The sequence below is a fragment of the Ictidomys tridecemlineatus genome, chromosome 14 (assembly GCF_052094955.1).
Source record: "Ictidomys tridecemlineatus isolate mIctTri1 chromosome 14, mIctTri1.hap1, whole genome shotgun sequence".
Classification (NCBI taxonomy): Eukaryota; Metazoa; Chordata; class Mammalia; order Rodentia; family Sciuridae; genus Ictidomys; species Ictidomys tridecemlineatus.
The window spans coordinates 10,247,745-10,262,600 of NC_135490.1; the positions used below are offsets into that span (position 1 = coordinate 10,247,745).

The 14,856-nt window shown below is 44.7% G+C and overlaps 1 protein-coding gene across 1 annotated transcript in view; it reads left to right on the plus strand.

Annotated features, from left to right (window-relative positions):
• Positions 1-11,057, plus strand: part of Ebf2 (EBF transcription factor 2) — a 176,461-nt gene extending 165,404 nt beyond the window's left edge. The window contains exons 15-16 of the mRNA XM_005339890.5: positions 3,988-4,155; positions 8,626-11,057. Of these exons, the coding sequence (XP_005339947.1) occupies positions 3,988-4,155; positions 8,626-8,657 (200 nt within the window). The 3' untranslated portion in view covers positions 8,658-11,057. The remainder of the gene's footprint in view (positions 1-3,987; positions 4,156-8,625) is intronic.
• The last annotated feature ends 3,799 nt before the right edge of the window (positions 11,058-14,856 follow it).

Below are 14,856 nucleotides of genomic sequence, written 5' to 3' on the forward strand. Positions count from 1 at the left end.
GTGGACAGACACATTTTGAAAATTGAAGTGTTTGCTCCCATGCATGACTAATGAGATTCTGCCATCCCATCAATGGAAGGAGGCTGGGGAAAGGTGGCCGAATCACCAAAGTCACTCATACCGAGTTGGCCTTCATAAGATCAGTCAGGAATGCAGACCTCGGTCCTGAGAATGGAGCACAAATATTAGAAGTGATGTTTGCTTTAAAAAAGTTTCTTATGATCATTATGTTCTTCTTGGGAATTTGAGGTTTTAGTACTCCATTTCTCTCTCTCTCTTTTTTTTTCTTTCTTTTGTATCAAAAGAGGTTAACAGACAACTTTGTGTGCAAGCAGTAAGGTCTTAAATCAAAGAAGAAAATGACCATCATTCAGGAGAGCTATGACTAATCCCTACTGCAAAGGACTGTATTACTTCTTATCTATGAAACAGAGATTTTCCATTTTAAAGTTTCAGTAGCTTTAACTAGTTTCAGCTACATCAGAAATAATACATGTTCATTGTAGAAATGGAGAATTTGGACAAGTAAAAAGGAATGTTTTAAGAATATTCCCAATCTTGTCAGCTGGAGATACTATCCTTAAAACTGGATGGACATCATATCCCTCTAGACTTTTGCAATACTTAAAAAAAAATAAAAGTGGGTTCGCTGTATATGTTATTATAATTCACTTTTCTCTTTTCTTTTTTATTATAATCCGTTAAATATTCTTCACCAATATTAGTCTTAAAGTTTTCATTCTGAAGCATGGACTTCAAATAATTTACCCTACTGTGGGTCACTTATTTAAGTTATCTTCCAATTTTTCATTATAATAAAAATGCCCTGGGATCTATTTTTTTTGGCACATTCGTGATTATCTCCTTGGGATTCATTTCTAGAGATTAAATTAGTGGGTCAAAGGATGTGCACATTTGAAAATACTTTGCTAAGTATTGCCAAAGTCCCTTCAGAGAGGTCTCTCCCCTCAGAAAAGAGAAAGTGTGTGTTTCCCTGCCCTGTTAATTTTTTCTTAATCTCTATCCACTTAATAAGTGGAAAATAACATCTCGTTACTGTTTTAATAAGCATTTTATTACTAATCCATCTCAGTGCTGCCGTACAGCCCTCCTGGTCTTTTCCATTCTCCTTTTTGTGTTTTCTGCCCACTTTTCTATTAGGGTGCTTTTCTTTTTCTAAGTAATTCATAAAAAAGGTATTAACTATCAAGGACATGAATACTTTTCTTGTCTTTTGCTGTGTGTGTGTGTGTGTGTGTGTGTGTGTTTACAGACATTTTTCAATATGTGGCTAGGTTTGCCAGTTGAAAAGATATGCAAATTATATATAACCCTCCTAATTTTTCTAGCATTTTATGATTTTATTTTTACGAACACCTCTGATTGCCTTAGATTAATTTTGGTGTTGAGCAAGAGGAAGTACTCTAAACTTGGTCTCCCAATGTTTAGTATTTCCATGCTTTCATTTCCCAACTATGTACTATGAAACGTCACCTGTATGAAGTTATCAGTTCTAATACACAGCCATGCCTGTTTTTAGACTCTATTTTGCCCCAACTGTGGGTCTACCTTTCTTTGTTAGTATAACACTGACTCAACTGATGTAGATTCATCATAGTTTTTAATATCTAAGGTCAGTATTCTCCCTCCTACTTAACAAAATTTTCTGAAAACTTAGCGAAACTTTCTGACTCTTACAATGTTGTTGTTGAAACATATCAGCATAGAAATCGTGCTTACTGAAAAATAAAAATTAAATTTCCTTTTAGGATTTTCTGTTATAGTTCTATTAAATTTTAAATTAATTTGGACAGTCTTTGGCATTTTTACAAAAGTTTTATAAAAAGTATTTAAAATGTCCTGTGCTTATTCAACTCTGCAACAGTTATTCTAAGTCATTTGGAAAAGTGTGTGGTCTATTGTCTTCCACTGAGAGGCAATCATATATGAGGCAATTACATTTTAGGCTGAGATCGGTTACGAGGTAAAAAGCATTTATAAAAATGAGACGAGTGCTGGGTGGAAGTGGGATGGAGCATATGTAAATACCCAGCCCTTGTGGAAGGAAACTGCTCTGTCTCAGGGAAAGAAAGGAACTTCCGCTATTGAGGATGCAGAAACCAAGGTGCCATTTTGGTGCATCAGGCACGCTGACTGCAGACGGAATTGGGGCCTCCTGAGCCTCAGTTTTTCTTTGGCCTCTAATTCCACATCTTAAAGAAAGAGGATAATTGTGGGGTTTTTGTTGTTGTTTGTTTGTTTTTCTATCTTATTGATGCAAAACCCAAGGAGCTCTTGCTTGGAATTGTGACTAATACCTACTTCCATGCTTAATCCAACACCCTCTCTTATGCATTTACATTGTCAAGTATTAGGTGAGCTTCTTCCAGAACTCTGTTATCCTGTCCAGTTTTTTTCTTTTTATTTCTATTATTTGAAAAAAGACAGATAGGGCTGGGGATATAGCTCAGTTGGTAGAGTGCTTGCTAGAGCGCTTGCCTTGCATGCACAAGGCCCTGGGTTCATTCCCCAGTACCACACAAAATAAAATAAAAAGATATACTCAGATACTTCCTTCTCCATAGCTCTAAATCAGGATTACCTAAGGATAAGAGATTTTTAGAGAAAGCTCTTTTTTTTTTAAATGAGTTTAATTTAAATATGCAATCGAGTGAACTTAGTGTGAAGCATAATTTATAGAGAGGGAAAATGGGGGAGAGTCTACCACCGGATGTCAAAATGTTTGACCTTCAAGTCACCTTGCTTTTTTTTTTTTAACCCTTGTGAACTCTACCCCTTTTTTAGCAACTGGAACATAGTAAGTAAAAATATCTTCTTGTATGGCGCAAATTGGTGGAGTGTCTGACATTAAGAGGTGGGTACTTCACGGTGTAAATTGCCTTTCTTTTTCTTTGAAATTATAACTCTTGGCTTTCGGCTTCCCTTGAGTCATTTTAATGTTAATATTGTTAATATTGGTGTTTTTTTCTAAACTTTATGTCAGGGGAGGCTGACCCGTAGCCTTATTTCCCAGGAGAGCTAGGAGACCAGGGAGAGAGAGAGGCAATCTTCTAAATGTTAATAAACTCTTACATTTAATGAGGAAGTAGCCCACAGAGATGGCACTCTCGAGAAGCCGTGAACCCCAACATCTAACCCCTGGGCCCTGGGAGTGGCCAGGGAGGCACGGAGCTCTCAGACCAGGCTCCTTGCTGAGGAGAAGGAGAGGCCTCCAAGGCTGGGTAGATTTGATGATTATTTTAGGTGTGATGGTCTTAGTCTTCTCTTGCCACGTTTCTGTTCATGAATGAAAATCTGTCACAACGTCGTCTCCTGTGACATCTTCTGTGTTAGTCAGCTTTTGCGTGGCCATGACCGATCAACCTGAAAAGAACAACGTAGAGGAGGAAAGGTGTATTTTGGCCCATAGTTTCCGAGGTACAGAACACGGTCAGCCGGCTGCATTGCTCTCAGCCTGAGGTGAGGCAGATCATCGAGGCCCACGGGTGTGGTGGAGGAGAGCAGCTCAAGACATGGCAACCAGGAAGCAGAGAGAGCTAGGAAAAATATAAACCCCAAAGGCCCGCCCCCGGTGACCCACTTCCTGCAGCCACACCCTACCTCCTACATGAAACCATAGCAGTGGATTGATTCTTTGAGTAGGTCACAGCTCGTATCATCTAATAATTTCACACACGAGCTTCTGGGGGACACCTCACATCTAAACCATAACACCCTCCCTCACCTCCCATGCAGAAAGCATCTCAGGATCATCATGCGTGTCCCTTTAACGGGATCATGACCACAGTGGTCGTTACCTGTGGCTGCTCCTCTCACTGGCTACGGGGGAGTGTTGTCACATTCAACTTGTTTTTTCATCCTTGGAATCCAGAACAATGCCTGGGAGTTCATGATTTCTCAACAGGAGTGTGCGGGATGCGTGTACGGAAGGACTCACTCTAACGAGGGTTGTGCGTTTGCTTTCAGTCATGTCATCGAGTCCCACCGTGGGATCCTCCAGCACGTCCTCCATCCTCCCATTTTCCTCTTCGGTTTTTCCTGCTGTCAAACAGAAGAGTGCCTTTGCCCCTGTCATCAGGCCCCAAGGCTCCCCTTCGCCCGCCTGCTCCAGTGGCAATGGAAATGGATTCAGAGGTGAGTGAGGGTTCGGCTTTAGGTGTGTGCACCACACAGGTGCCGCCATGCCCGAAAGTGAGAGCAAACCGCGCGACATCCTTCCCAGCTCCAGCTGTTCACCTGTAGAGAGGTGCTTTGGTGTTTTCATCACGAGTCATGAACGGCTTGTGCAACTGCGCTGGGACTCCAGGTAAAAGCAAGGTGTGGGTGGTGGGGGGAAGGCAGAGAAGTCAGCAAACTGCAGGTTGCACAGTTCACTGAGAAACACACCTAGAGCCCAAGAGGGTCTGGAATCTCTAGCGCTACTGTCCGTGAGCTGTTGCAGTATGTCTGGAAGGTGCCTGGTTACGCCACCCCGCCTGATGCCATGCAGGGATTGCATCCTCCCTAAGTGGCTTGCCATCTGCAGCCCACAAATATGCTAGCGGCGCACGTGGAAGGATCCACCAGGAACAACCAGGAAGCTCCGGGAGTGCTGGTTACACGCTAGCCAAATTGATAGCAGGTGCCTGCCAATCAGGGGTGGTGTAGGGAAGAAAGAGTTAAAGACACACTGTTTCTAAGAACAAAAATTAATCTCACCTGTCAAACCCACTTTTGAGCAATGTCCTAAAACATAATATGACGTGACGTAACACAAATGCGATGAGTACATGAGAATCCAATCATCCCATCGCGAGTAGGAGGCAGCCGATAGCAAGAAGCAAATTGGAAACTGCTGTGCACAATGGGTCTCCGTAGTTTTCAGGCAGTTCCTCCTGTCTTGACATGACAACATTCAGGACAGGCAGGTGAAACCAGAGAGTGACGTTCAGTTAACCCCTTGAGCGTCCAAGTCTTGAGGCGAGCAGAGCTCAGTGGGGACCCGGGGTGCGCTGACCCACACAGGAGATGGCAGCTCCTGGGGCTGCATAAAAGCACGTGGGTCCCAGTCCTGTAGGGACACAGTGAGGCTCCTTCTCCATCAGTGGCTGAGAAGGGAGCTGAGAGGTAATTGAGGTTCCTGTCCCATCCTAAGGCTCTCGAGGATGATGTGTCCTCCGACTCAAGTGCTTTGACAGAGAAATTCAAAACCAGAACCTGAACTGAAAATCCTGCACATGTAGCTAGACCAAGCAGCCGGGACCCCGTGCCATCCAACATGGGGGTAGTTGGCACATTGGAATTTATTTTATGGAAATATCTTTGTTTTGTTTTCTCCCATGTGTCTAAGCCTTAGAGAAATAGCTCGGGCTGTAGCTAAGTGTCCCCACCTGCCCCGACTCTCTTCAAAGGCTGTGGTCTGCACCCTGTCATGGGGGGGTTGTGCCGGACCTAGTCCAGGATGGCTGCATCTCCAGATGGAAACAAAACTATTGCTGAATCTCCCCCTCCCCACAACCACTTCAGAGATGAAGCCCTCTGAGTTCTCGGGCTTTATGTACAGACTTTAAACCGAGTGGGGAAAACCCAGAATGGGAAGGACAGGAGAGGCCAAGAGTGAGCACGGTCTTCCCTCCACGTTGGCATGGGAGGGAGACAGGAAGGTCACAGCCCTGCCCTGCTTTCCCTGGATTTGCAATTCAGCAAATGGGCTCAGCCTTACCTGAAGGGAAAGAGTGTCAAGAGGTTCCCCACTTGCAAGCCTCCCCTGCCTCCTCTCACGCGTGTGCTGAGTTTGGTGCATAGAGTTGGCTGTGGCCAGTGTCCATCTGGTCTGTCCTACCCAGGGAGACTCACCTGCAGGGCAGGAGCAGCCCCAGCAGGGTCCACGGCCACACACTGCCTGTCACTGGGGTCAGAAGGCTCATCCTGGGAGAGTGGCCGAGCTCCACGTTTGGATTATTTCTGTAGGGGAGACAACTTAGCTAGCTGGCTAGGCTTAGGCACAGCTCTAGGTTTTGGCTTCGTTTCTTTAGAATCTCTTTGAAGTCCCAGATCTCTTTGGCATCCGATAGCTTCCTCCCAATTCCCTGGTGATTTGAACCTGAAAAAGAAAAAGGAGGAGGAGGAAGAGAGGGAAAAGGAAAAAGTACCTGTCAATTAAAGGTTGTTGCCTTAAAATTAATTACAAAGAACTACGAGAACCTGCAGTAAGGAGAAGCGAAAGTGAATTCTGAGGAGTACCTTCAAGAGTATTAATGATGGAATGAGTGCGTGGCTGCCTCTGGCTCACCCCCATTTTGGACCAGGTGAATGGAGGCCCAGTTTCCAGCACCACAGGTACCTGTTGGTATGGAGAGGCAGGAGACCAAGCTGACCTTGAATGCACCGTCCATGGGCACTGTATGAACAAATCCTGGAACCTCAGGGCCTCTTAAGCTGGGGTCTCCATCTTTTCAGAGATAGGAGAGAGAGAAATGTGGGCCAAGGTGCCTTTGAGGGGCTCTTCTCTAGACAATGGTGAGGTGACATATCCTAATTGTCAACAGAGGCACTGCTGTCAACACTCCCTATGACTTGTGCTGAGTATGGGGGGCTGACGGAGTGCCCTGCATAAATTACCTCCTTCAAGTCACACCGTGATCATCCTTTTTAGTTAAGTAGCTTGCCGAGGTCACAGGACCAGTGATGGGTGACTTGAACACAGAGGTTGGGACTCCAGAGCCTAGGCGCTGACAGTCCCTGTCTGCCCAGGGTAGTCGTAATGAAATTCCTCTTTGCCCTTCACCTTTCACTCATATCTGCTTGCCACTTGGACCAAAGGGAGATTATTGCTTTCTCACGAAATGCCAAAGGTAAAGAGGAAACGGACGTCGGCACAGCCAACAGCATCTCTCCCCACCAGTGAAGATGCTCGCTGCTTCTCCAGATTCTATCTTCCTTAAAAAGCTAAGGTCTCCATCTAGCCAAGATCCAGAGTTGGATGCAGGGCTAGCAAGAAGGGCATTGGCCCCCTTTCAAACGCTCCTTTGGTCCCTCTCTAAGACCCAGAAAAAAGGAAGGGGCTGAGAAGTTTTAAACGAAAAAGAAAGAGAAAGGTGAGAATGTGAGTCGACGGAATCTTACTGCCAGAGAGCTCTCCACGCGCACTTCTTGTTCCCATTCTGCCTTATTTATCAGGCATTTACAGTTGATAAGTATAGATTGTCAGGATAATATTATACACTGTGTGTCTGATTCATTTTCCAGTTCCCTCCAGGAAAAAAAAAAAAAAGAACCCGCCTACACTCTGGGATAATTACTCGAGTTGCTATATCCCCAAATCATCGGGGAGTGTCCAGAATTGAACCGCCTTTATTGAAAAGTTACATCGATTCAATATATAGTAATACAGGCAAAAATAATTAAGGCTTTGCTAGCTGTGTAAGACCTTAATCCAGATCTCACAAACATTCAATAAAGCCTGTATGGGCAGGGAAATAGACGGCTGACAATTTTGCCTGAGAGGACTAGCCGGGATGGAGCAAAGGGGCAGCAGGAGGTGAGCCAGAGAAAGAGAGAGAGAGAGAGGGAAGGAGAGGAAAAATAAAAGAGAGAGTTGGCAGATTGGGCAAGAAGAAAAACATTTTGTCCATCATTTCCCCCATCAGCTTAGTAGGCACCGCTCAGCAAATGCTCCTATGCAATTTGCTATCCCCTAGATGTCGTGTACATGGGAGAAACCACAGAATCAAATACTAGATTACACTTAGAAGTTTGGTTGCAGGGAAACCTATTCTGCCAATTTTCCAAGAATGTGATAATTTAGGACTTGTCATGTCAAAGCCAAAACCAGAGGAATAGGTTTCCCTGGTGATTTTCTTTTTAACATCTTGCTTGTGCCACTTTATTTCCCAGGTCAAGGGGAAACCTGGGACTTGATTCCACCCAGACAGGCATCGGTCGCATCCTCTTGGCTAGATGGAGGAGGCCCTGGATATTGCACTTGGACAGGGCATGAGGAGTGGGGACTGGGGTACCCCTGAGTTAGGAACTAAATCAAGTCTTCTATTCCAGTCACCTGCATCCAGAAGTGAATGGCGTCACACATCAGCAGTGAGCACCAAAGGAAAATGAGCTCCTTCAGGAAAAAACAAACAATAAAAGCACTAAACAGGCATAGGCTAGAATGGCTATAAAGCTACATCCCCCACCCTAAGACATGTAGGATGGATAGAAAGCTGGCTCTGCTGTAAGTCAGGCGCAATAAGTCAACAGGCTCAACAGCTGGAGCTTCCCACTGAGGGAATTTGGAACAGTATCATCTGGAAATTATTTTAGTCTAATAATAAAAAATATAGCTCACCTATATTGCATTTTGGTTTACGTGTTTAGCATCTCATTTATACTACCCAGTAATATAAAGCAAAATGTGACACTTGGCCCCATAAGATAAACTCCACAGTGATCCCTTAAGGCTTCTGTTAGCCCAAACCTGGAGAAAACGGGTTCACATACCAGCCGAGGGCACCAGCTCCCTGGTTGACTTCAGACTCTGTCATTCCCAGCCTCTGCTCTCTCTCTGTGCAGATAAGCTTTCACATAAAAGCCTGCCAGTCTCATTCCTGTGCCACTCTCTCCTTGCAGCCATGACGGGACTTGTCGTGCCCCCCATGTAAAGAGGAGGAAGAACTGCTTTCTCATAGCACAAAACTACTTACTCGGATGGACCAATAACGAGGAAAGCACTCTGAGCTCTTTGGGGAGTGTTGTGCCCCCCCTGGACGTGACGGACAGATTTGGGAATGCAAGGAGCCACCATCTTCCTTGGTCTCACGTGTCTCCTGTAGCTCTGATGGTAGCTACACAAACTGACCCTCTTGGGGACAAGGACAAAAGATGTCATTGACGTAGTCAGTGCTAAGAGCAGAAATGCAATTCTTTGTTATGAACACTATGAAAACCACCTTCCTATGTTTGTAAAATATTTAAGAAAAAAAAATTGGCAAAACGATTCATGCTTAATATTTTGGATACTATTTGTTTTTCTTTGTAGGAAAAAAAAATGTTGAAAGTTTCTATTTTCTATGAAGCCTTTCAGATACCAATTTAGTTTATGCAGAAAAAAAAATTTGAACAAAACAGGGTACCAGCATGGAAGACTTTCTTAAAATGAAACCTGAATTGAATGATGAAATGTATGTGTGTTTGCTTATAGTTTAATCTCTTTAAAAAAAAAAACAAAAAAGGGAAAAAATTTTAAAATGTTTTACAATTATTTAAATAAATAAACGTGTAACTTATTGTAAGTAGAGGTAGAAATTAAGACCTTTTTTTTTTTTCTGGAAGAGAGAAGAGTTTCTCTTTCTGATGTAAAATGAAGATGATGCAAACATGTAGTAACAAGTTTTAAAAGTGTGTGATTATTACTACAGTTACTTCCTAGACTCTTACCCCCCAGCCTGCATCCCCCTCTTTTTCCATCATTTTATTGACCCATGGCAAGAACATGTAACTTACATGGATTCCTACAGAATAACCCACTGCAAAAACCAAGACTCAAGTACATGCACTACACACACACTCTAACGCTTCCTGTCATTCCCAGCTCCATCTGCTTCCTTAAGTGGTCTACACATCCCTTTTGGTATTCACCCTTTTGTGAATAGTTTCTTAAAAATCCATCTGAGCTTCTAACATTCTCCCCTGAACAATGGAGAGAATCCCCTGTTCTCATCGCTCTTGGAGCATCCCAAGGGAAGGAATGTCTCACCTTCAAGAAGAGCCAAAGCCACCGACTTTGCTAACCAAGGGCCCCTTTGGAATTCTTCGTCCCCAGAGCCACACACTTCCTCCTCTTTGGTGGCCTGATACTCAGCACAGAGGCATAAAGCCCCACAGAAATTCAGAAACAGAGTTTGGAGATGATGACTGTCTCTTGAACTCTCAGGATCAGTCTAAGAGTGGCCATGTCCTTGACTCTGTCTGCAGATTTCCTCTTTTACGTTATTAAACTCTCTTGAAAAGAATATGTAATCCACTTGACACTGTTTTCAGATGAGAGTGGGATGAGATGTGGAAGAGAAATGTGAACACTCCTGAGCCTCTCTCCTGATGTCCAAAGCCATGGAAATGGGGATTCTTGGGAGATTCAGAGATCAGGGCCACCCGTGTTCTAAACAGTGCAGTGACTCTGCCCTGGATGGGCTCTTGGTAGTTCTGGGACTAGCTCTTAGGGAGGAAACCTTGCAGTAGCTGCTCAAAGAGATAGGTTCTGGAAAGCCCGAGTGGCCCTGGAGATGCGTCCAGGGTGTGCTTGGATTGCTGACAACGCTGTGTCATCTTTTCCACTTGGGGTTCTCTTTTCGACTCCCTGGCACCACAGTAGCATCTATACACAGACTTAATTGTGGGTTCTTGGTTGAGGCTCTAACATTAGGAATTGATGCAGCTATCATGGAAAAACACCCTTAGGATATCTGAGCCAATTTTTAGATGACCTCTTTGCCCCGCTGATTCATGCCCCCACACGCCCAGCCCCCGACGTCTTGTTTGCCTTTAGCTCACTCTGGAATTATCCGATATAACCTATACTTTTTTCTATGCACATTGAGAATCCAAGGTTTTGGAAATGTGGCATGCTTATAACTGCTGCTGACAGGCCTCGCCGTCAGGGCTCCAAGCGCCAAAACACACGGAAACATAGGCGAAAACGTTCCCCAGCGAAAAATTCGAGGGAAGGGGAAGAATGTATGGAAGACAAACATTACCATCCAAAAGTGAAGGCAGAACAAATTTAAGCATGTTCGGACCTGGATTTGAGCCAATCCAACATAAGGAAATGTTTTTTTAAGTAGCATTGCTTTTAGAACCTGTGAATCTTGCTCCTGCATGAAGATGAGTACAGTACTGTCTTCAAAATGATTGTAGAATTGTTGGTAGCTTTACACGGAAAAATGTGTAACTAAATACCTGACATCCTTGACCATTCAGCTAGAACCTTGGCAGCAACAGGTCTATTTAATTGTACAAATGTGTGTAAGGATTATTTTTAGTGTACTAATAAATTAAAAACAGAACTACACTGTCCTCCTTCATTATTGTTATTGAATCATCCGGTCCCAGGTTATTTTTGTGCCACTTGGAATATGAGTATTTCTATAGGTAACTACAAAATTCTAACCTATCTTGGTGAGAGGAGCTGTGTACGATTTTTTTTTTCATTTAAAGGGACAATTTACTTCCTTATTTATCTCATGTTTTTGTTAGAGCATCGAAATTCTTCCCAGTTTTTCTTTGCACATTTCAATATGCATGGTTTAACAGCCATTATCTTCTCTACCTTTTGTACAGTACGGCCTCATTTTCAAACTGTATAGTTTTACTTTATTGTTTTGCTTTGTCAGTTATATACAGCATAAAGTTGCTATGCACAGAGCTTTTTGTAAAGACGGCTTTTTTGTTTACTGTTTTTAATGGTCTTACTTATGAAAGAATATCTTGTTTGTAAAATGAATATGTCTACTTCAGTTTTAAACTTTAAATTATCCTAACAAAAAAAAATAAAATTTTTGTACTGTAAAAATTGGACTTTGGCTTTGTTTCCTTTTTGTTTAGTTTTATTTATTTAAGAGAAATTTAGTTTTGGATCTGTTCTTGACTTGCCGGGGGGGGGGGTGTTCTTGAATTTTCCTTGAGGAAATTTCATTACAACTTTTATCTATGTGGAAAGTGCACTGTGGTGCTTACCTGGAGGAGAGCTTTTGAACGACTTTGTCAATTCTCTGTATTTATCTAGATTCATCTGATCAAATTCTTCCATAAAAACCCCTGAACTCCAAAGACCCCCTTTGCTCTGATGGCTGTTGGCTCTTGGAGTTCTTAAGGCACCTGGGCCATCTACTTAAAGCTGCTGAACACGTGCTCTAAGCTGATCCTTAGACATGGGTGGAGAACTGGAGGGGACGGACTCGTTGTCTGTTCTCAAATTTAGGAAAGGGGCGCAGCAGGTGCCCACGGAAGGAAGGCATGCATAGGGGACAGCTCAATGGGAAGTCACAGGGGCTGAGGCCATCACAAAGGGCTGCGGTGGTCAGAGGGTGTCCAGGGGGGAGGCTGGGCTGCACAGGGCCACCCAGAGGACTGGGTATCTTGTGGCAGAGGTTGGCAGTGACTGTCCCAGGTGGGAAGGACAAGCAGAGCAGGGATGTGTAAAGGGAACTGCACAAGACACACTTGGAGTCATTTGATCCTAAATGTGATTTTCAACCAGAATATTCACAAGTTTAAATGGATCGGCTCATTTCTCCCCACGAGGCTACAGAGACCTTCAAACCACACACATCACCTTCCTTTTGTAAGCAGGACGAGCTGTGTTTCCCAACGGGGACTGAGGAAGCCCTGGGCTTTCGCTCCTCCCTGAAGACTGGCTCCTCCTCCCTGAAGATGGGCAGGGCTGGTAGGTGTCCCCTCTGGGCCTGGTGGGCTGTCCCCCTTCAGGCCTGGTCCAGGGTCGGCTTCCCAGGGGGGCTTTTGCTGACCTCCTTGGTCTCTGTAGCTGGATGTCCGTGTCCTGGTCATCATCTGTACCATTTGTTTGGTTCTCCGTCGGTTCTGCCCCTTTACACAGGAGGCCCAGCAGCGCAGGGACTGCACCATCTCAGTGCTGGGTGGAAACTGAGCCCGGTGCCTGAGCTCTCTGCAGCCCCTGGAGAGCAGTGAGCAAGCAGGCTTGGTGCCAACCCCCAGGGCCGCTGTCCCTATTCTGTCTCAAATGGCATCACTCTCAGAATGACTTCCTAGGGACCTCGTTGTCAGTCACTCATCAAACATATTGTGAAGTGTGTCATGTGACTGCTGCTCACTAACCGGGAAGCCGCCAGGAGGGACGTGAAGAAACGCTCTGGCTCAGCCCTGGGGCCGGTGGCTTGGCCCCTTGGCTTTGGAACTTACCCCATGTGGGTTCCCTTGCTGAGATCTAACTCCAGAACCAGAACTGAGCCTCTTAGGAAGGAGTCCATCGGGCCATTCCGGTTCCAGATAACTTGTCAACCACCCACTCGAATCTCAAAGGGCTTGCGGTCCATGCACCGGCACCAAGAGGTTCTGAGTGGCTGTGGGGCGCTCGTGGGAAGGTGCTGAGACTCAGAACTTCAAGAACTAATGGAGACTAAGTTCCAAAGCACCTGGTTCACCAGGCCAAGAAGTCTAGACTTTCTCCATAGGACTGCTCTGCAGGTAAGGGAAGGCTACTAAAGCAACCGGGGTCCAGGAGTGACTCTGTCCACCTGGTGCTGGAGAAGAATCTCAGGAACTCCTGTGTGGGTCATGGATCAGAGTAGTGGGTATGGAGGCAGGGATGGGAAGTGGATTAGCCCGTGTGCTGAACCACTAGGATGAATGGCTTCTGATTGGTCAGCTCAGCTATCACACCAATTTCTTCTGCCCTTAGGGGACTTTTGCGGTAGCCTAGACAGGAATGTCTCCCTCCTGAATTATGGATGGGCCACAGAGATGGAAAGTAGGAGGAGGATTGAAGAGACATTCTGGGCTGTGTGTGGTGGCACACGCCTGTAATCCCAGTGACTCGGGAGGCTGAGGCAGGAGGATCACATCTAGAATCACTCCTAATTTATAGATTAGATAGATCTTGTGATATCCTGAACCCAAGCCACAAGCACAAAGGAGACCAAGCTGATAGGGAATGAAGTGCACAATGATTTTAAATTGGGACAAACCTGCTACCATTTGTCAGTTCCTTTCTTGGTTATATGAAGAGATTATTTCTCATTAGTTTTTCAAATAGGATTAAGGAGAATTATATTCCTTGGCTTATGCATATAAAATTGATTGCATACTCTCTCAATCTCTTTTTTTAATATTAGGGACTGAACCCAGGGGCTACACATCCTGGATGTACCACTGAGCTACATCCCCAGCCCCTTTTATGCTTTATTTGGACACGGGGTCTCACGAGCTAACTGCCCAAGCTGGCCTTCAATGTGAGATCCTCAGGCCTCAGCCTCCAGAATCCCTGGTGTATTCCATGTGTGTGGGGCCCACACCCAGCTAATTGCTCTATTTCTATTTCAATATCTGTTTGGCTGAGTGTAGAATTTCTGGGCTTACACTTGCTTTGAGGAACTTGTAGGAGTGTGGTTGGTTTGGTTTGTGCGTTTTGCTGTCACCTCGTATTCGTGTTGCTATGGAGATGTCTGAAGCCATGCCCCACCTTCCTCCCTCCCTTCTAGTATTCCTCTTATACACCTAAGGCCATCCTAGAATTTATTGTACAAATCGTGCTGGTTTTGAGAGTGAAGAAGGATACAATAGATTGTTTTGTCAGCTGGGACTCTCCCAGGGTCACTCTGCTCACACGTGACGTGCTTCTTTCTTGTCTGCTGGCCCAAAGGACTCTTCTCTGCATTGGAAGCACAGTAACCTCCCCTGGACATTGCTCGGTGTTGATTGTTCTCTGTCCCCCTATCCCCTCCTCTCCATTGACCCTGGGATACCACATCCCCTTTCACCGTATAGACTGAAGTCTTTTTTCATTTCTGGAAAGTTTTCTTTAATCATAATATCAAAACACATCCTCTGGTCCTTAATTCTGTTTCTTGGGAGGGGCTCTGGTGGTTCCTGTCCCCGTTGGCATCTACCTCATCTTCTAAGTGCTGCTTTAAAAAAAAACTTTTAGCTGTAGATGGATACCAAACCTTTATTTTATTTGTTCATGTGGCGCCGAGGATGGAACCCAGCGCCCCATGCATGCGAGGGAGCCCTCCACCACTGGGTACAGTGTGTACCCGCTACTGTCATGTAAAACTAAAAGAACAAATAAAAAATAATTAAAAAATAAAACAGCTGCAAACATACTGA